The sequence below is a fragment of the Galleria mellonella genome, unplaced genomic scaffold, assembly GCF_026898425.1.
Source record: "Galleria mellonella isolate WM207_F2 unplaced genomic scaffold, CSIRO_AGI_GalMel_v1 utg139, whole genome shotgun sequence".
Classification (NCBI taxonomy): Eukaryota; Metazoa; Arthropoda; class Insecta; order Lepidoptera; family Pyralidae; genus Galleria; species Galleria mellonella.
Genome location: NW_026441995.1, coordinates 3,979,078 through 4,001,723, shown reverse-complemented (window position 1 = coordinate 4,001,723; position 22,646 = coordinate 3,979,078). Strand labels below are relative to the sequence as shown.

At 34.7% G+C, this 22,646-nt stretch overlaps 2 protein-coding genes across 2 annotated transcripts; one reads left to right on the top strand and one right to left on the bottom strand.

Annotated features, from left to right (window-relative positions):
• The first annotated feature begins 53 nt into the window (after positions 1-53).
• LOC113513023 (myosin-3) lies at positions 54-12,923 on the top strand. Its single transcript, XM_052903463.1, has 19 exons — positions 54-301; positions 844-953; positions 1,384-1,522; positions 1,976-2,062; positions 2,656-2,788; positions 3,417-3,574; positions 4,128-4,241; positions 4,813-4,943; positions 5,349-5,491; positions 6,073-6,173; positions 7,143-7,325; positions 8,032-8,277; positions 8,758-8,926; positions 9,244-9,452; positions 9,665-9,784; positions 10,075-10,170; positions 10,410-10,613; positions 11,188-11,346; positions 12,135-12,923. The coding sequence occupies exons 1-19, from the start codon at positions 128-130 to the stop codon at positions 12,450-12,452; spliced, it is 2,994 nt and encodes a 997-aa protein (XP_052759423.1). The 5' UTR covers positions 54-127; the 3' UTR covers positions 12,453-12,923.
• Positions 12,924-14,534: 1,611 nt separating this feature from the next.
• Positions 14,535-22,646, bottom strand: LOC113516389 (oocyte zinc finger protein XlCOF6.1-like). Its single transcript, XM_031909319.2, has 7 exons — positions 22,245-22,646; positions 21,820-22,165; positions 20,277-20,528; positions 19,575-19,773; positions 18,410-18,499; positions 17,316-17,462; positions 14,535-16,320 (listed from the first exon to the last, which is right to left on the bottom strand). Exons 1-7 carry the CDS (start codon positions 22,365-22,367, stop codon positions 16,182-16,184), a joined length of 1,296 nt encoding a protein of 431 aa, XP_031765179.2. The 5' UTR covers positions 22,368-22,646; the 3' UTR covers positions 14,535-16,181.

Here is a 22,646-nt window from a genome sequence, read left to right as displayed (position 1 = left end):
TTTGAAAAGTAAACAATTTTTTTTAGTTGCCTAGTTACAAACAAAAAGGGATTTGCTATTGTACATTGATTTATAAAGTTACTCATTATATTATTAGTTTTGTTGATTGAGAGGCAAAAACGACAATATGACAGAATCGGCACGGTCAGAATCTTCGAGACAATGTATTTGCATTGAGGATAGCACGTCGTCTTCGTCTCCGCTCAATATAGAATGCGTGTGTCCGAGAGACGAGCATGATATTGTACTTCATGAGGAGACGTGTGTGTTGTATAAGAACGAAAAATTAATTTTCCCTCATGTGAGTATCTGTATGCTTTCTAATAGGAATATTGTATGATTGTTTTCACAATCAACGGATATTTTCAAAATCCCAAAACTGCGAGAGTGGGATCAAGCTGGCGGCATGAGATAAAATTTCTAAAATACTTTATTTTTAGTTCAGATTAGTTTTAATGTAAGATTGTACGAATATCATTATTTTATTTATTATTAATAACATCGTCATTATCATCTTACTTTTATCCAAATTATACAAATTTTGGGGTCGACTTAATATGTTTTTATCTATACTACTCAAGCTTTTGAACTCAAGCTTTAAGTTTTACGACCGGCTGCCTGCGTGACTTCAATCCTTCTTCGTTTATTATTAACAACAGTAATTATACGGTTCTTGCACTTCATCCAGCAACTCCTTCTAACACCTTTAAGATCGTCACTCCATCTCCAGGGAGGTTGTCTTAAATTACGATTGCCTGCACGAGGCCATCACTTGAGAATTTCTCCATTGACTATCGATTTGGCTAAATAATTTGGCTGCATAATTAAAAAAAAATTATGCAGGAACCTGAAACATGTGAATGCGAGTCACCTTCCCTCGAAGACGGTATCTGCAAATGCTGCGCATGCCCTGTCGATCAGTGCAAGAAATCGGAAAGGGAAACCTTTGATCAGTATGTATAAAATTATTGTTTGTGTTCAAACCAGCTCTCCTGTGGGTTTTTTCATGGACCCTTAAAAGAAGGGCGCCTTTGTATTTTTAGACATATTTTTGCGCATTTGATTTAACTTCGTTTGTATTGATGGTTGTCCAAAGTCTTTTCTGGTAAAAATTATATATACTGTTAGTACAGATGGTACATTTAATTTTTACCTCATAAAAACCATAAATAATCCTAGTCATATTCGATAATCAGATCGGAAAATGGATTATTAGTAATATTAGATCGACATAACGTGGTTTTAACTAAATAACGAAATGCTAATAGACCTGCTTTCATTCTCATCTATCATCCCTCACTGGTTCCCGTCAGCGTGTAGTACAGACGGGTTGCTATTCCATTTATCGTCCATTAAAAAAAATCATATTAAATATTTCAACAGATGGCGTAGTAATCGTGATATGGGCGCCATGCCCGCCGTACTCGAGTCCACACACCCGCTCATGCAGAAGTTTCAGGACACCTTGAAACGATTTCTTGAGAAGGAGAATGCTATTGCTGAAGAGGAAATTCTTAATTTGGTAGATAACCCAAAATGTAGTCTGTTTTAAGAAATAAAAAAGTTTGTATTAGAATCTGAGTTCAGATTTCGTTTCAGGTCATTCAACAAGAATACCATTTTTTTTTTAATAATAAATGATTTATACCGTTGTTTCTCAACCAAGAGTTCGGGACCCTTTGTGGGTTATTAAAGGAGGTCGTAGTCTAATTAAAAATAATAAGACCTTGAAAGATTTGTTTATTAATGGAGTGAATTCTAGTATAGTGTTATAGAATTAAATAGTGCAGAAGTTATAAAACGTATAAATAAACTATTAATTAAAATATTAAAATTATTTTATAATGACGGGGTCGCAACTTTTTACTTAACTTTTTGGCATTTTTCGTCCGTCTTAACATAAAAATGGTTGAAAATCAATGATTTATACTATCACCTCCAAACTTATATTTTATTATTTGCGCCTGTGTTTCAGCGCGACGAACTGAAATTGAGCAAACAAGCGTACGAAAAAGATCTAGAAGCTATATACCGCAGTGACCACGACACCAATGCACAAAGGGTATGTAGACAAATCTGAGGGTTGCGCTATGACCCTCGCACACAAGAATCTTCTATTTTTATGATATGATAATTAATTGCATTTTCTTGAAGTTAGTTAAAATAGTCTAAAAGATGTGTAAGTTCAACGCCTTCCTTATCTTTGGTCAAATACTATGTTACCTAATAAGTAGTTAAAAGAAGATAGTAATCAAGCTAGTAATCCGTTTGATGGGGATGCGATGGTCCCATCGCAGGAGGGAAAGGAATTATTAGTAATGGGTTCTAACAGCCCCATTTCTAGCAGTATAGACTATCAGGTCGTTTTCCTAGTGGGTCCTTTCTTTCCCATGGGTGTTGTAAGAGGCGACTAAGGGCACTTAATAGTCGGAGAGATGGGCAGAAACGTTTAAACATCACCAAAACCTAACTGCGGTTGCCAATCTACCTGCCAAGCGTGGCAACTATTGGCAAAAACCTTTGAAAATGACAATAGGCCAACCCGAAACCTATTCAGTAATTTCACTACCCTATTTTTATCCCATTCTTCAAACTAGAACACGGTATACATTATTGTTTGCGAGCAAATTAAAGACTTTACTTTTCGTTGTATAGGTTCTGATAGAAGAATATGAAGCCACATTGGGACAGAGAACCAAAGAACGTGAAAATGCTGAGCAGCGAGCGCGAGAGGCCAACGAGAGGTACAAGAAAGTTACTGAGAAGTTGGAACAAGATATTATTTCTGGTAATTTGTGCTGATTTTTATTTGCACTTGTCACACGTTTAGAACGAGTCATAAAGCTAGAGGTGTAGGTATGTAAGAATAGATATACTGGGCATTCGGTTCTCTCTGTGTAGACAAAAATAATTTACCTACCTGCCCTTTCCTTTCCCATTGATGTCGTAAAAGGCGACTAAGGGAGGAATAGGCAGCAGCGTCCCTCTTAAAACTTCTCTAAAGCGTAACTGCGGTTGCCTTTCCGCCTGTTAAACGGGACATAAGCAAATCCTCCAATGGGTAGGCTTATATTCAGCAGTGGACTTTTAAGGGCTGATTCGATGATGATGATGATGATATGCTACCTAGATAGTACCTAATTAACTTCACGAAATTTTCTAAATTATCTTGAGTCTGGTTGTTCTGGGTTATGCTCTCAAATGTTCTTTGCTACCATCCTCATAACGTATAATATTATAGCTCGAGGAACAGAATGATTGGTTTGGTTATCCACACCAATCATTCTGGTCCTCATAATTAAACTTGTTCTTGTACTTTACTGTTTTTCTTTTAATTATGTTTCAATCTTTGTTACTTAATCAAACTTAGATGATTGAATCAGTAGTCAATGTTGGTACTAATTTAATTTAATTAGAAAGAGAAGCAACAGAAGAATTAGAAGCTCTCACCGCTCTATGTCGACAACTGGAAGAATGGCGCGATGAAACCGAATCGGACCTTACGGTCAGCCAGCGTATATCCGACAAGATGAGGACAGAGAAGAGGACCCTGGCTGACGAGAAGCGGCAGTTGGTATGTGATGAGATTTGTTTGTGTGTGTAGATAAAATCAAGACGTACCGAGTAAGATAGAACATAAAACAAATACTGTATTATGTTCAGATAAATATAGCGTCTGACAGAAAAGATAAGTTTTTGAAAATAGGTCAAAAATGATCTTATTTTTATAAATTCCTCACATTTACCAACTTACATTGGTATATACAATCCTAAGATGTACTGATAAAACTAAAGATTTACCAATGTGCGGGCTTTTAAAATAATATATATATATATATATATATATATATATATATGGGATAATTTAGAAAGCAAACGCATAGTAACTAAGGACTTGTATATATATATACTTGGTAATTGATTTCTTCTGCTCATCTCACCTCATATAAGGATCATTGAAGTTATCGATACGTCTATGACTGCAATAATATATAGTGAACGTATAATATGAAATTCTCTTTGCAAGTCATATTTCATCTCGAGAAAGTTAATCCAAAGGCCTCTATATTCGCGTACTTAATTCTTGCTTAAGAGTAATGATTTGATAAATGCTACTATATTTTCAGGACATGATTATTTTGGGTTTAAGCAACGAAGTCTGGAAACTCGAGTCTAAACTGGAGTTATTCCAGAAACAGCTCGAGATAAAGAACAATGAAATGGAGAAAGTAAATGATAAGGTATGTGCATTTGCCTAAAACACCATGTTTGTCAAGATATAGATGAGCAGCAAGCAGCTTCAGTAGAAAGCTCACACACTCGTTAATTCCTTGTAATATTTTATTCGTCATTTATCTTGTATGAGGGTGGGGTACCTCATAATGCATGGGGTCTGTAAATGTAATCAAGAACGTTTCTTTTTCACCACTTATTGGCTGTTAGAGTCTGTGTCCGGATCACTGTCACTTCAAATTTTTCATGACTTAAAATGGTAAACAAGCTGACGACACCATGATCGAAAGTGGTAACTGTCGCTTACACATATCATATAATATATTGTAATGCCCATGGTACCTCCCATGCATTGCCATACTCGAAGACCAAACTATGGTGTTATATCTCTGTATCCTGTAATTACACCTTACAGAAATTTCAGACTATGTTAAACCATTTTAGTTCTATTTTTTTTCACCCATAAGGGTATCTAATCATTTTATATTTTATAGGTATATGCTACTATACCGATTACTGATTATCTTTCCATCTATGTGATAAATAAAAAAATAAATGATTAATTTTCGATCGTCTCAGGTAACTGCGTACGCTGCAGAACTAGAGGACTTGGAACTGGATAAACGTAGGCTAGTGAGCCTGTGGAACTCTGTGTTAGTTAACATACAGCAACGGGACAAAGTGTACGACTCTGTAAGAGACGACTACAGGCAAGCAACAATATTACAAGTGTTTTAATGTAATAACTACTGGTTTAACTTACATGTAATTAGATCGAAAAAGCTTGACTAGATTCGGAATCAATTCGTGATCCTTAGTCTTGAGTGATTGTAATGCGAGCACCAGCCTATAAAAATGTAATGTGTGCTTACTTTTAACAATAATATTACAAGTAGTTTCTAGTTTGGCCCAACCAACATTGAATTTATACCTCATTCTAAGAAACTCAAATATAGTAAAGAAAAAATATAGTACACAGTGCAAGATAAGGAAAAAAAGTTTATACCAAACCGCTAGTTTAACAGTAAAACAAAGTTGTCTTTGTAGAATGTATAGATTAATTTCCTCGTTTACTCGTAGCCAGGGAAGATCCGTACACATGTGTGTTGTTCTAGAACTTTGCAAGAGAACTATCGAACTTTGATGAACAAACTCGAAGTGACGAAGAAAGTGATGATGGAAGAGATGAATAAGAGCAAAGAGATAGCAATGAACAAGGAGAAGCTTGGTTACGAGCTTGAACATGCCACTAAACTATGTAAGTCATTTAATATAAATCTATACGGTTGTCGGATGAGATAGTAGTTTTTAAGTCTCTATAATAATTACTATTACGTCCATGAATATTATGTCCAATACTTTTTTTTTTAATTTGAACCCCTCCAACATTGTTCTTTAATAATTTCAGTCCAGGAAGGAAGCGCTTCCTTTCTGACATGAGACTAATTTATTTCTTCTGTGCTCTATATTTTTTTTTAATTTTAAGGGAATATGTATACAATTACCTACATGTTGTTAACTATCTAGTGCTGAACATGAGGCACTCCCTATTCGGGGGTTCTGCCAGTAGTGGCCACGCTTGATAGGCGGGTTGGCAACCGCAGTTAGACTTTGTTGATGTTTTAAGAGGGACGCTGCTGCCCATCCCTCTGCCATTAAATTCCCTTGGTCGCCTCTTACAACACCAATATGAAAGGAAAGGGTAGACCATTGTATGTCGAAACCACACGAACCAAATATATAACATACTGGTACTTGTCTATACCTTTAAAAGTTTATGGAAAGAAAGAACATATTCACACACATCTCCAATATAATCAATAATAAGTTTATTTTTAGTTGACAATGAAGATATAAAGAGAGTTAATTTCGAAACACAAATCGCGGAGCTTCAAGAGGCCATTGAAATGACAGAGAGAGATCAGGAAATGATAAAATCAGTGAGTTACATTAATTCACTTAGTATTTAACTTTATTTTAAACTTTTTATCTTTCCCCGTGACATGACATGATAATGAGTTAAAACTATTACATTATTTCATCAGGTTACCACTTATTTTAATCTCCAAGATTTTGTTATTAGAGGCAGTATCATAGCTTTGTTCTCCTTTTTATTAATTGAATGAAAATGAATTGGTAATCTCATCTGCATTATTGGTTTACGCTAACGGGATATCAGTGATGGATGATAGCTGAGGATAGAGGTAAGATCTGTTGACGAACTCTCTAAAAGGGGTAGGAGATTGTTAGTATTCTTATTATTGAGAGACGGGTTTTTTCAGGCAGAAAAAGCTTTAACACTGCTACCGTTCCATATTTTTTTGTACTCGCCCCTCGCTCTTTTAAAGGTCGCTGCTAATTCCTATCAGTGATAGGAATTTTGGATTTTGTAGCGATTGTTATATCTTTATCGTCTATACTTTACCAAATCGATGGATGCTTCGTGGTTAATTCCTAGTGTAGAGATTTCATTATCACCTATCGTTACTCATTGGTACGTCAGCGTATATCGATAGCACAGGCGAAGTTACTAATATTTTGGAATAGTAATATTAGTATTTATACCTTAAAATCATCATCATCATCTTCCTACCCTTATCCCAATTATTATTTGTGGTCGGCGTAATATGGTTTTATCCATATTACTTAAGGATTTGGCTTATAATTTTACGACCGGCCGCCTGCCTGACGTCAACCCTCTTTGGGAATGCATTTGTTGATGGTTCCCGCCATCTACGGTTTGGAGGAGAGGATTGAGGAAAAAAGGAAGGGAACGTTGGAAATGCGTAAATGAGAGGAATAAGGGACTTATGTAGAGAAGGAAATCAATAAAATACCGCACAAAAAAAAATACAAAGTACCTTATGATATAGAGAAATAAAAAGTGATGTTACACATGTTAATTGCAGGAGACTCAGACAATGCGAAACATATTGAAGAGTACAGAGAAGGACTACGATCGCAAAATGGAACACAAATTGAAATTAGAGAACGAGATCCTGGGAAACCTGCAGGAGTGCCTGCTCAACGACAAAGCGGTCGAATCCATGGCCAATGGGATTAAGAAAATGCGGGAGATGTCTAGAAAACAGGTGAGGAGGACATTCAATTTAAACAAAATTTTCTTTTTAACTTTTTAAACAAATTTAGAAAAGGAGATTTTCAATTAGATTATATTTTTGTGATAAACTATTTTCATAATTATTTTTTGTTTTTCGTTGTTCAACCTCTGGTAAAACAAAAGGAAGGAAACCGTTGGAAGGTTACTATTGTTTATGTTATGTTGAATTAGTTTATGCAGCAAACATCAGTTATGTAGGCACTTAAGATGGAAATAAACGCAATTATATATTTTCTCAGACATGTTTTTTTTTAAAGTATTCTGAACACTAGGCATCATATATTTATTTTCGCCACAAATAGGTATTAAAGTACATTAAAAAAAATGTAAAAAAAAATTATGAAATATACAATTTATGAATCTGGATGTTAAAAGGAATAAGATCGTCTTCCACAAAAAAAAACTTACTTCAATTGTGGCAAAATCAATTATTTGAATACTAAACTGAATTTGTTACAATTTCTATTGGACCATAATATCATAGACCATATCTAAAAATTAAAAATAATAAATAAATAAAAACTAATAATATTAAATTAGATGAAAAATTTTTTTTCAAATCGGCAGAGTTATGAGGTAACAAACAAAAAAAAACAATCGAATTGAGAACCTCCTTCTTTTCGAAGTCGGTTGAAAATCCTATATTTTCCTATATTTATTTATTTAATTTCTTGCAGGAAATAGCATTAACAACTATGGAGAACCAGCATGCGAGCGTGATGCTAGATATCGAGGTATACCGGAATCGGCAGGCGCATAATAACAAAATTCTAGAAGAGAATTTGGACAAAGTGAAAGCCAGAGAGAAGGAAATCGACCAGTTGCAAGAAGAGTATGACCAGAAGGCGCTCGTCATGACCAGAAAGCAACGGGAGTTGGATATCATCACCAAGAAGTATCAGGCGCTCAAAGAGATTTTCGATGTACGGTATATATTTGTAAACACTTGTGCTTACAAATTATAGAAATATCATTAAAATACGAACTTTTGTTGCATCACACTCAGTCGAACATTTAGTGGAACAAATGTTTAATTCAAGTTTCTAATCAAGAGCCTACAGCCATCGCTTGAACTTATTTGGTATGCTACCGTATACATATGTCTACTGTGAATTAAAATACCGTATTTTAATTCACAGTAGACATAATCGAAAATTTAAATTGTTACAGATTTTATTGTTTTGAATTATCAAAATTACAGTACCCTGTAATTTTATTGGCATACTCCATCCTTGAAATCGAAATACAGCTATGCAATTACAGCTGTCTCACGATAGAAATACGGGTGGGACAGAGGTACTTAACCAGACAAATTTTGTACAAAGTTTTGGAGATAAATATAAATGGCCACATACTTTATTTTAATTCTTTCATCCACGGAAGCTTACTTTTCAATACTTCAGCTGAAATCACCTCAAGAACGACGAATAGAAGAACTGGAGCAACAGATAAAAGCTCTCCGGGAGCGTACGGAAAGCATGCAGCACGAGTGGCTGCGGCTGCAGGGCCACGTGGTCAAGTTGACGTCGCAGCATCACAAGATCGTCGGCGACATCAATCTCATAAACAAACGTGGGTTATTTTTATTGTGTGCAGTCAAGACGGTGTAAAGCGTTTTTTTTTTTCAATGGATGATAATGAAATGGTAACTCCTGCGCTATCGGTATACAATGGTGAGGCACCAGTGAGGGATGATAGGTGAGAATGAAAAGGCAGGTCAGTTAGTCCACCGTGATGAATGGTTTTCAAGGTGGATCACATGGAAGTTGACATAACAAGGTATGTGTATTGGTAGCAATGGGACTAGTAGTCCTTCCCTCCTATCAAATGGGCCGTTAGCTGGTTTGACATTTGAAATTGTACAAGAAAATATGTACATAACATTTCAGAGATACAAATCTGTGAGCAGAAGACCATGCGTATTCAAGCCGAGTGTGAGAATGTGTTGCAAGAGCGTGGTCGGGTAGAAAGATCGCTGCGGACGTTGCGCGGGCAGCTGGAAGTATTAGAACGCGCGCGTAAGGACGCTGGAGACCGCAACCGCGGCGCACAGCGTGGAAATCAGGCGATAACGCTCGAGTACGCCGCCAACCTCAAGGTTAACAGTTTTCTAATATTATCTATTATTTAAATTTATTATTTCTAATGTTTCTCTTAATATTTGTAGCAAATATTACTTGTGAATACTGGAGTAAGTCTATGTTCAGCAACGGACAGATAACGGCTGAAATCAAGCTGTAACCAACACTTTCTGCAGATTGATCGACAAACTGTAAAGTCTTGTCTGTGTACAAAATTTCAAAATTACAGGACGCGGAATCCGAAATAATCCAATTGGAAGAAGATATAGAAACAATGGACAAAGAAAAAGTTAATCTCACTCAAGATCTGGATCGCGTTCAAAGAGAGGCACTGATTTGGCAGAGGAAGGTAAGGGAATAAGACTATTGGTGATTCCGATAACTAATGAGATCTACTGTTAGGTATATATACATATGTAAAGACTAATACTAGTATTTATTATAAGTTAAAACCTTTGAAACTTTGTTTTTTTAAGGAAAGGAAATGGTTTCTTTACTGCACGTATAACAAGAACAAGATGTCGGATCTTTCTATTTTGTTCAATTATATTTTTAGATTTTTTTAAAGATTCGTTGTCTACATGTATAAGGGCTTAGAATGAGGCTGGTATATCTAATTTCATTGCGTTAATATTTCAGGGTATATTAGCCGTGGATCTCAAAAAGAATATTCAGAATGCTAAATCAGCAGCAGGTGAAATTGGTCAAATGAAAAACGAAATACATAGAATGGAGGTTAGTATTTTTTTTTTTTGTGAGTATAGTAACTCTACCTGCGCTATATAATATATTCTGGCAAGGCACCAGTTAGGGATGATAGGTGAGGATCGAAGCAGACCACTTAACCCGTCGTGAAAGCGTCGTTATCATTCCATTATCATCTCATATCTGACGCCTAATCGAATCTGGCGACGAAAATATACTATGACTCTAAATAATGGAGACGAAGCCCTGATGATATTAACTTTTGCAAGGTTCGTCGTGAACAGCTCAGACGAACAGGAGAAAAGTTGTCCGAGGACCTCGCGTTATACGTAACCCGTAGAGAAACTGCAATGGAGAAGACGAGAGCTGCGGCCGCTGTGGAGAAAGCCCACGGGACTGGCGGCGCCACGTCGCAGTCGACCTATCGTCACAAACTGAGGCTCGCCAAAGCTGACGTAGCTAGGGTCACCAAGGTGAGGATAAGTATTTGTATTTTACATTAACATAAAACGAGAGCGTCGTGGTCTAGTCTTTACGCCGTTGGTATAAAGACTAAACGTAGTGAGTTTAATGCTGTCTCTAAAAAAATTTGTACGTCAATTGAGTGTGAATGAAATACTGCAATGGAGAAGATGAGAGCGGCGTTGGGGGAAAGCTCTTATCTTACGCCATATGATGTAATTTGTCACGTATATCTACATGCACACAAAACAGAAATAAGAAAATCCTTTTTTGAAATCGTTAGAAAGTCCTACTTGCAAACCATCGATGTTTATTCCTGGTGAATTCGTTATGATAGGCCTAATGATCTACTTGATTTATCATATCAGTCGTTACTTATTTACTGCTAAAAATAGGTCAACTTATATTTTTACAGTGTCCAAAAAAATGAATGAAATATTACTTCCTTAGTTCATGTATATGTTTAAATGTTACGGGGTATCGTTAAAATCCTTACATTGTACAGAGTAACACTGGCTATATTTTATCGAAAATAGTTTTCGACAGGGTGTCAAGTAAAATGTACTTGATTATCGCCAACTCTAGGACTTAGCAGAAGCCAAAGCGCACATGGAGCAGCTACGGCAAGAGCAAGAGAGGCTGGAGCGAGAGGTGTCGGAGACGAGCGCCACCAACGCGCAGCTCGAGGAACACGTTGCGACGTTGCTGCGCGAGTGTCGCGACACCGAGCGACAAAAGCAATGGGTGAGTATTGTAATTAAGAACTACACCTCTACTAGTAACGAACTCTCAGTTTTATTGGAAATTCTTTTTTTTTATACAACTTAGAATGGCAAACAAGCTAATGGCCCACCTGATGGAAAGTGGTAACCGTCGCCTATAGACATAAGCAGTACCATGGGCATAACAGAATTTTCTGTTTCGCCCATGATACCCCCCATTCGTTGCCATTCCTAAGGACTCAGGTGCTTCACGGTAGAAACACGAAGGGACAGAGGTACCCAAGCAATCGACTTTTGTACAAAGGTAATGGTAAATAGATATATATGATATTATTAATGTATTGACTGATGTCTAAGATACGCTTTATGTGTTGCCATTGCTAAATATTAAGATGTTATACCCTAATATTTTGTAATTTCACTGCCATCTATACCTATAATCGAAACACAACCTGCTTCCCAGCAAGGATACTAGCGGAGCAGAGTTATCCATGTAGACAACTTTTTAATAACACGGATTGGAAACCGCAGTTAGGCTTTTAAAGGTGTTTTAACGAGGAACGCTGCTGTCCATCCTTTTACCATTAAGTTCCCTTAGTTACCGCTTACGGCACTCAAAGGAAAGAATTTTATGGCGAGACCACACGGCCAATATATATATATATATATATATATATATATATATATATATATATATATATATATATATATATATATATATATATCATCACATTAAGGGGCATATATATATATATATATATATGCCCCTTAATGTGATGTGATAAAGAAAAAATAAATATTACCTTTCAGCTGCTAGAACGTGTGGTCCGCAGCCAGCGACTAGGAAACGAGCTGGCGACTGCCATAAGACGCCAGTCGGTCCGCGTAAAGAAGCCTAAAAGCGCAGTACTGGCAGAGTATTCCCAGGCATTGGCTCTTAATGAACGCATCAGGTATATAGTGGAGACTCTAGCTAAAGAGTACCCTCACATGGCCGAGAAGTTGGAAGCTATATCCAACACCCTCAATATACGCAGTCCAAGCAACTCTCCCAGGTTGACAGAAGATGGAGCCTGTGACCTTGAGGATGAATCGGAGTACGTCGCTGAGAAGCCGCTATGTCCTTAGCTTATTTTAGGTTATTGAAGCTCGAGTATCAAGGATCCTATTAGCTAGTTATTTCCATGGTGTTTGATTGTGATTGAGTCAATAAATATAATAAAAAAAATATGACCTGAGGATAGTGCTCTCTGTGAATATAAACGAACAAGTGTCAAGTACTGAAGTACTTGCCACCAGTTTATTTATACCTAGGTATAAACGAAGGATGTGGCCTTTCATCTGAGATCTACGGATCTGGTGGTCTACCATGAAATGAAATTCCGAAATTTCGGGCTCAATTTCGTGTTTTTGTTCGTACCAAAATCGACCCAGTAAATAGAGCTTAATATTTCGTTTATCATAAATCCTATCCTAATAGTCCAGAGGAATGATATTTAAACATTTTTAATAATTTTAAACAGCATGTGTTATGTAATTTTAACATCAAATTTCTGTTTCGTTCGTCCTCGAAATTTCGGAAAATATTTCATGGTAGGCCCTCTGGTTTACCTAGTGACGGCTTCATATGCCCTACATAGCTCGAAATTCACTTTTATATTCTCTTTGAATTATCCAAAGAGAATATAAAAGTGAATTTGAAGATTTGTGTTTGTATTCAATCTTAGAACCCCCGGACTGCAGTCAAGCGTTGTTTTTGTGACCTGTCATGGCATCTTATCAAAGCATTAATAGTGTTATGTTCAATAGAGACTTCTTGCCTCGTTTGGATGGTCATGTACCAATACAATTGTATATCTAGATTGTATTTTGATTTTCATCTTACTAACGTAATAAAATTGTAACCAAGTAATGTCTGTACATGGGAGATACTTAACCCTTCTTTGCATACTGGTGGAAATTTCCATCATAACATTGAATGTCCAAAAACTATATAAAAGAACAATTTCACTTTAAGTTGATCGTGTCTAGATACCTTTTTAATGTTCATTGCAGAAAAAAAAAACCATAGCTGTCAAATTTATTTTTTTAACCATTTTTCCTCTAATTTTGAACATGATTTATTTCACTAATAAAAAAATCATGCAAAGAAGGGATAACAAAAAAAAAATGAGTGCTCTTAAATAAATAATAATAAAAGCAAATAGCAGCCAAAACGATAAATTTAGAAATTTTGTCTGTATGTTTGTTTTGGCATCATACCAAAAATACTGCACATAAATTGGATGCAGTTTTTACGGTTGTGTTCTTGAAGGTGTAATTTAAAAACTTTTATATGTTTAATAGTGAAACGCCATCTGGTGATCTATGTCTTTAGTTATCCTTCTTTTGAAATCTACAAGTGCGAAGTAGCGGACAAAAGGCTGGTCATTTATGTTTGCTGAATGACGTGACAGTACGGTATGATAGTGTTTTTAACATTTTAATTACTAAATCTATAGTACAACGCATACACATGTGAAACCTCAAGGTCGTTGATCTCCTGGAGTCTTAATGGCTCGACCGATCGTCATGTAATTTGACATACATCTTAGATTATATAGATAGTTTCTATAGAAATGTTTTGAGAAAAATGCGTCAACATTTTTATATACGAGTAATTTTGCTTGTTTATCAAGTGGAGTCATGAGTGACTCCTTTGTAACTTCTATTAGTTTATCTTATAAATTCTGCGCCATTTTAATACGTAAACACTCGTTTTATTTATTAAATAATAAGAAAGATACATTTTATGCGTAAATATATAGAATACTAAATTGAAAAAAACTTGACCAGTTTTTGAGGCTCGATGCTCTATCTATATAATGTAAGACAATTATGTATTTGGAATGGAGAGAACATAGGAAGTTTTTATTTCAATCAAGCAAAGTCGGGTAAAAGAAAATTTGTAATACACGCGTTATACAAAGGGAGATTCTGTCCGTGAAAATGTATCCACTCTATGCCTAAGATCCCGCTGAGACTCCTGCTGACTTTTATCTGCAAAAGTCGGCAACGAAATCTTAGCAAAGCTTTATTAATTAAAGGTTAAAATACTGTGCCCATAGGAGTGTTTAATCATAGTTATATTAATTATATATATTCAATTTAACAATCATATTATGTGTGGGTTTATATTTTTGTGAGAAATAAAAATATTTGGTAACATAAAATACATTTTATTTTAAACTTAATAGATTTTTTAAAACATAACAGTTTCATTATTTTTTTACTAACATATATCAAACTGCAAAAAGCGACATCTGTTTCTTTCTTTCGGGCGAATGTAATACAATATATGAAATACAATATATATATATATTGTATTTCATATATATATGAAACCACAAGTTTCATATAATGTGTATCTGCATATTTCCATGTGTTTAATCTCAAGTTTCATTCTCCTATTTCACTAAAAAGACGTCACCATACGGAAAGAAGGGAGAGGAGAAATTAAAAACAATTGATCCTCTATAAACGGCCATAAATCCGATATTGTATTGGTAAAGTTCAGTAACCTTTATGGTCCCATAATGAAGATACACTCTGGAATTGTATTGTAGTGTGAATACATACATAGTTTCTTATGTAGTAATATTTGACCTTATCGAGAGCAAACCGAGACCAGCACTACAGTGTGAATTTGTCCTAAATCACTTTGTGCAACTCACACTAGCAATACAAGGGAACTGTCAGCTCGTTTACTTCTCTAACATTACAAAAAGAATTTTACAATGCAGATAATTTAGTTCAATTTTAAAAAAAATTGCTGACACTGTTTAGAATAAACTGTATTTGAATTGAAAGTGACGATGTACATTTTTTAAAATATATTAGTCTAAACAAAATGAGCCAATTGTTTAAACAAATGTTCTTTAAGAGTTACTAAGACTCTAGTTGGGATAGTTGTTAAAGAGAATAGAATTTGTCTTTTTTGTATCTACTTGATTTTCACCTGTTTAGAGGTGATATCAAAATAAATAAGTGACCCTTGTTTTGGCTACTGTACATATTAATAGTTCCCGGTTGTAGTTATATTTAAAATAACAATATTTTAGTTACTATGAAATGCAATGATTTTATAATTAACAAAAACCAAAAGAACTTGATCCTTATGCTTAGTAGATGGACTCATAATCTACGTATAATATACATTATAACATAGTATATTTTTTTATGTTTACTCTCAATTGACATATTTAGTAACCAATATTGACAGATATTTTCATCGAAACTAATAACTTACAAATAAGTAAAACAATCTTTCTATTCCAACGGTTTGTTCACTGTACATGCATACATATGTAATTTGGGTAAGAAACATCAAAATATACTAAATATAATAAGTTGGAAGTTGCATTAAATTAAAAGTACCCGTAACCGGCGAGCGTGTATGAAATGATTGATGAATGTAGAAGAAGCGAAAGATACTTGTTTGAATTGAAGCATTTGGCGTTCCATTGTTTCTGCCTACCCTAATGGGAGAGAGGTGTGACAGATATGTATATATGTATCCATGTAACAAGCTCGAGTAAAAAAATAATTATAATAAAAATAATACCAAGTAATGACCCGATAATGACTCCATTGACATTTGGTTATATGAACACAGCGTCTAAGATGGCCACATTTTCCACTCACTTTGCGGGACCTCTCGTCTCTCTATCAGAATTGTTGTGATAGAATCGAATACCGATTGGTTTTCTTCTTGAAGTCTTGAGGAGCTGGCATCAATTTACGACGAGATGACGTCACCGAGACGAGTAGACGTCGCTATACAATAAGTTAGTATCACTATTCGACGAGCAGGCTTCGCTAGGCGGCAAGTAGATGGCGCTCGTGTGCGGTGTGCTCGTGTCGCTTGCGGTGGTCGGAGCGGCCGAACTTAACGCCGCAGTACTTGCACGGGTAGCGTTTTTCCTTTGTGTGGCTCACCATGTGAGCTCGTAAGTACCTGTTCATAAATATTTTATTTATATTTTCATTTATTTTTTTAAATGTATTTATACTAACTCTAACTGAAATGAGCCAAGGTTAGAATTATGTGAATTAAAAAAAAAAAACAACTAAACAGTATTGTTTATAAAATATTAAACTCATTTCATTTAATCCTGTGTTATGTCTGCTTACGCTAATCTCCGGAACTTATAAACCTATTTTAATAAAATTTAAACACTAAATAGAAAAGTTTAGAATGATTGCTCGTTAAGTTGGTGCCGATAGCTTCTATTCTAATAAAATGGGCCCGATAAGTGGCATAAGTGGACAATATAACGACGCGTTTGTCGAATTTTTCCAAAATATAATCTTTTACGAGATTTTCAACCGAATTCAAAAGAAAGGAGGTTCTCAATTCGGTTGTATTTTGAAAATACTATTTTTTATGTTTAATGTTACTTCATAATCCTGTCAGTTATAAATCAATTTGGAAAATTCTATTTTATCTGAACTCATGTCTATAGGCGACGATTACCACTTTCCATCAGGTGGGCCGTCTGCTTGTTTGACATTCTAGGTAGCATAAAAAAAATGTTTGTTCCCGCTTAAAAAATAATATGTTAAAATTATAACGACGCATATGATGAGAGGTGTTTGAAAAAATATATTAGTAACCTTAATAAGACCAATAGATGACAAAACTGTTGTAAATAGCAGGATGCAGTAATAAAACATTTATTTGTGACACAAAATAATAAGTTTAGTGAAAAAATACGAGACATGTCTTATAAAAATCTGACATAGAACAAACTTAAAAATAATACATTGTTCTAAAAAACCTCAGTGTCAACAGCCAGTATTAAAACTCCAACAAAAACAATCATTTTTAGTAATTGAAGACTTCTTTTGAATTTTTTTATATTGAACATATTCTGAATTAATATTATAAAGTATTTACCATTTATTTTATTTTTTTATTTTAAATAAAATAAAATATAATAAAGTATTTACCCCGATCTGCAGAATGTCATATCACAGTGCGTACATGCGAACAATTTAATATCTGTATGTATAAGTCTATGGTTCTTCAGGATCGTTGTGGACGAGAAACATTTGCCGCAATCAGGACACTCGTATGGTTTCTCTTTTGTATGACTTCTGTTAAAAAAAAAAAACAATAATAACTTACCAATATTATAAGTTTGTAAAAAGGTATGGTTTAGATGTTTGTTGATTAATGCTATTATTATATCAGTTGATTGCTTGGGTACCTCTGTCCCATTCGTGTTTCTACCGTGAAACAGTTGTGTTTGCATAGCTGTGTTTGAAGGGTGGGATATGGCGTGAATTTACTGGGTACAGAGGAATAACACCTGAGTCCTCAGGAATGGCAACGCATGGGGGGTATCATGGGCGAAACAGTATACTCTGTTACATCCATGGTACTGCTCATGTCTATAGGCGACGGTTAACACTTTCCATCAGGTGGGCCGTCAGCTTGTTTGCCATTCTAAGTTGTATAAAAAAAATTGCCACGCTTGGAAGGTGGGTTGATGTTTTAAGAGGGGCGTTGCTCGCTTGACTATTAAGTTCCTTTAGTCGCCTCTTACGACACCCATAGGAAAAGAAAGGCGGCCCATTCTATGCCGGGGCCGCAAGGCGTCTCAACGATATCATTAATCTTTATTAGACGGATTTTAAAGTATTTGATAGACAAATTTGATTAAAAAGTACCTTAATATCCAAATTAACACATAGGATACTTTTTGTCCCAAATCATGTGAGCAAAGAGATTTATTTTATTTTAAAAATTACATTCTACAATAGAATGATCACCCAGATTTGTCAGCTACCCAAACTGCGTGATTTATATACTCGCTGAGTCTGTGTACAGTTACACCACATAAAAGATACTGTTAGATGGTAAACTGTTTTAACAAAACCAATCACATAACGTTTGAGGTGCCATCTACCGGTAATATAATTAAATACTAATTCATGACTCCAAACCGACCTCAGTTTGGTAGTTTTAATTTTTTCCATTGCTCTTTATCCTTTTATTTAGTTTATAAAATACATAATGTTTCAATTAAGTATTAGATTACCTTAAATGTATTTGTAAATGATATTTCTTGAAGAAGCTCTTGGAACAAAATTGACACAAGTGAGATTTTTCCTTCTCGTGGACTTGTCGCCTGAAAATTTAACGAACTATATAATTATATAACTATTTATTTATATAATTTTATATATATAATTATAGAACTGATATAATTTATGAATTTATATCAATAATTGAAGTAGAATGAATAAATTTTAAAATAGTAAAATTTTTTTTAGCTATTAAACGCTATATTATCAGCTAGGTTATATATTATTACATAGGTTATATATTATTATTTTTAAATTAGAGATCTTTACGAAAATTACAATAATGTAACCTAAGTATCAAATATACGACTATTAAAACCAATCATCATCAACGCAGTCATTACATGTTCACTGCGGAACATAGGCCCGGTCCATAGACTGCCATAAGGAATAGTCCTGAGCTACCTGCATTTATTAAAACCAATGTAAAATACTATCTTCCTATTTATCTACTTATATGAAGCGGGGTCGAATCGCTAGTTTGGAATAAATTCGGAATTAGGATAGTTTATTGCATCTTCTGTAAAATTTTGTTCACGTTAGTTAGGAACTACTAACCTAAAAATAATATTTAAATAAATATATGTGTACTTGTAATATACATATGTTAACAGAGATTTTCCGGAGTCTTCTCAGCACATAAAAACTTTTAGAACCCAAGCAGTAGCAGTAAATAAAAAAAAAATTGATGATTTAAAGGTGCTTATTAATAAGTCCATTTGAATAAAGGTGATTTCAATTTAAAGAAGAGTGGTCGTAAAACTAAAAATCATAATCTTGGGTAATATGAATAAAACATATAATAACCACCTTAAAATTCATATAATTGGGATAAGACGACCGTGTGGTCCTGGCATAGAATAAGCCACCCCTTTCTTACTCCTGTCGTAACTAACTAAGGGAGGGTGAGGGATGGGCAGTAGCATTCCTCTTAAACATTTCTAAAGCCTGCCTGCGGTTGCCAAATGTGGCAACTACTAGTAAACCCCCAAGGGGGAGGCTTATGTTCAGCAGTGGGCAGTTACAGGGCTGATATGATGATGATGGGTTACAGGTAGGAAGATAATGATGACGTTAGTAAGGTGCTATCGGCAGTAAAATATCGTCATTAGAATTTACCTGTGCTGTAACATGACCATCTTTGTACGAAATGATTTCTCACAGAGGTCACAGCTGAACGGCCGGTCCTTTGTATGCGTGGCCATGTGAACATCCAGCGCCGACTGAGATATGAAACGGCGGCCGCAGGAGACGCACTCGTGTTGCAGCGCCGCCGAATTGTGCATCACCAATTGGTGGGATCTTACATTTACTACGACTGGAAATAACAGCAAATAATTATTAAACTATTGAATTAAAAAAAAAAATAGTCTAAATGACAACTTCGATATTCACTACACTTATTAGTTATTATCTCAATTGTTAGTTAGGTCCGTTTAAAAATAAATATTGCTTAATTTTACTGGCAGTCCGCATTACTAACAATCCCCTCCCACAATATACCTTGTCAGGTATATGCATGACATGTATCTCCATGTGATGCTCTCAGGAAACCATTGTGGTAAATTGCAAATTTGTCACGATGGGTGAACTAATTTGACTTCCTTCTCACCTTTCATCTTTCACTGGGGTATCAGTGAATAGCGTAAGCCGGTTTACCCTTCCATTCATCTGATGTATATTTAAAAAGATGTTTATAATAATCTATGGCAAGAAAGAAATAATAAATTTATGGTAGAACGAAGTTAATTTTGGTTGTTGGTTAATTGTTATATTGTTAAGTGGATTTGTAAAACAAGTTAAAAATTATTATAAACTTACATTTGTTACAGATAGTACATCTTTGTTTGATCCCAAGGTGCTTTATCTTATTATGTTTGTATCTAGCGCTATGCGATGAGAATGTCTTATCGCACAATTTGCATTTTATTCTTTTACGTTCAGCCGCCGGTTGGTGCAGGTGTAAATGATCCTTTAGGTTGCGGACTGTTTTGCCACACTCCTCGCAGACTTGAAGTTTGCCTTCTTGTCCTTTTAATTTCTTAAACTTTTTTTTATTTCTTTTGAATGGGTCTGTGAAAATTTGTAAATACATAGACTACCAAAGTCTATCTAACTAATTATAAAGAGGAAAGATAATCAATCTTTCCTTGTCTGTAATGGATAAACTCAAAGGTAATTAATTGATTTTAAAAATTCTTTTACGTAATGAAAACTATATTATCAGCACATAACGTTGACAACAGTCAGTATGTGTTATTGAACAACATGGACAGAATTTCAATTTATAAAAAATTATATTCCTATCTGTCTGTTTCAAGCTGAGGTCGCTAATACAAAGTATACCTTAATATATAAAAATCATCATCATCATATCAGCTATTAAATGTTCACTGTAGAACATATAACTTCCCCGATAAAGAGGTTTTGCCAGTAGTTGCCACACTTGGCAGGTGGGTTGGTAACCGCAGTTACACTTTAGGTAATGTTTTAAGAGGAACGCTGCTACCTATCCCTCTACCATTAAGTATCCTTCATCACCTCTAACAACACGGAAAAGGAAGAGTCCTTTCCCGTGGGTGTCATAAGAGTATTGCCTATTTTTTGCGGGGACCACACGGTGGCTCATTATGCTAGCCATCAATTACTTTAACCATACCTATAAGCAAGAGCATTACAAAATATGTACACTATGATGTCCATGGTACTCCTCATTAGGCATGGGTAAAATGGATATTATTTGATATGGGTAATGATCATGGCTAATATCTAATATCTATATATTGGGTTCTTCTGGACATTGATAGCTGAAGAAAGGCTCTTGAATGGTGATTGCATATAGGCAAACACAGCGTCAGATGACTTCAAATGCATAAGAGGGAGTTGGCAACCACAGTTAGGCTTTGACATTATTTTAAGAGGGACTGTGCTGTCCATCAAATTCCATTAATCACCTCTTATCATACCCAGAGGAATAACACTTTAGACCTCAGGAATGACAACGCATGTAGGGTATTATGGGTGAAACAATATACTCTGTTATGTCCATGGTACTGCTCATGTCTATCAGGGATGGTTACCACTTTGCATCAGGTGGGCTGTCAGCTTGTTTACCATTCTAAGCTGCATAAAAAAATTACTTATTGCATTGCCATTCCTTTAGACTAAGATATTAAGTCTTCCAGTAATTATATTGTCATATTTTATATGGCAATATAATTCTTCTCCCTTCTTCCAATCTAAAAGACAGTTGTGGACGCCGTGTGATAGCACATATAGTGGAACAGTAATACTCAAAAAGATGACTGAGTTTATATCATATACATTTGAAATTATTTTAATAAATAAAGCAACTAATAGTTACCATTTTCTTTAGTTTCTTCTGCAATATGTTCATATTTAATTTTTTTAATAACACTCAAATATTCATCATCTGATGGAAGGTCTTTTAAATTATTATCATCTTTTGAAAACAACTCATCTTTTACTTCATCACTCTTATGGTCATCAAGAAATTCATCACCACTTAGAGATGCAATCTCACTTTTTATATCATCTCTTAAGAAAATTTCATTTTTTATCTCCGAGTCTATGTTGGCTCTTAAATATGTATCACTTCTTAAAGCTAATGTTTTAAATTTATAAAAAGACAGTATTTTTTTATAACACTTTGAACATAATTTTGTACTCATTTTTGAGTCTTGTATGATCTGTAAATGGAATTGACACGTTAAAAAGTAGGTGAGTAGGTTTAATTTAATATGTTTAGTGTACTATATAAATACTAACTTGAATTCCAAAACAAAACAGTATTATATGTGCATAATTTCTTATTTGTCCATTATCGTCCGTACTTAACTCGGTTATATCTTTATCAATCGCACTGGCTAGACAAATTCTACAAACTTCCATAATTACCGAAGATAAACAAGAAAATATTGAAATGGAAATATGATCCGTATCAATCAACTTTACATTTGTGTTTCTGAATTATTCCTTACTAGGAAAGTAAAGTACTTTTCCTAATTTACTACTGTAAATTCAAAATTTTCAAATACTTCTACAATAATAAGATTGGATGTAAATTTTAATTTCAGCATTTTTATCATAAATTATAAACAAAAGGAACAGAATTAAAGTAGAATTCGCAGGAAACAAAAACAAATCTTTAAATGTCAGTTTTGGTTGTCA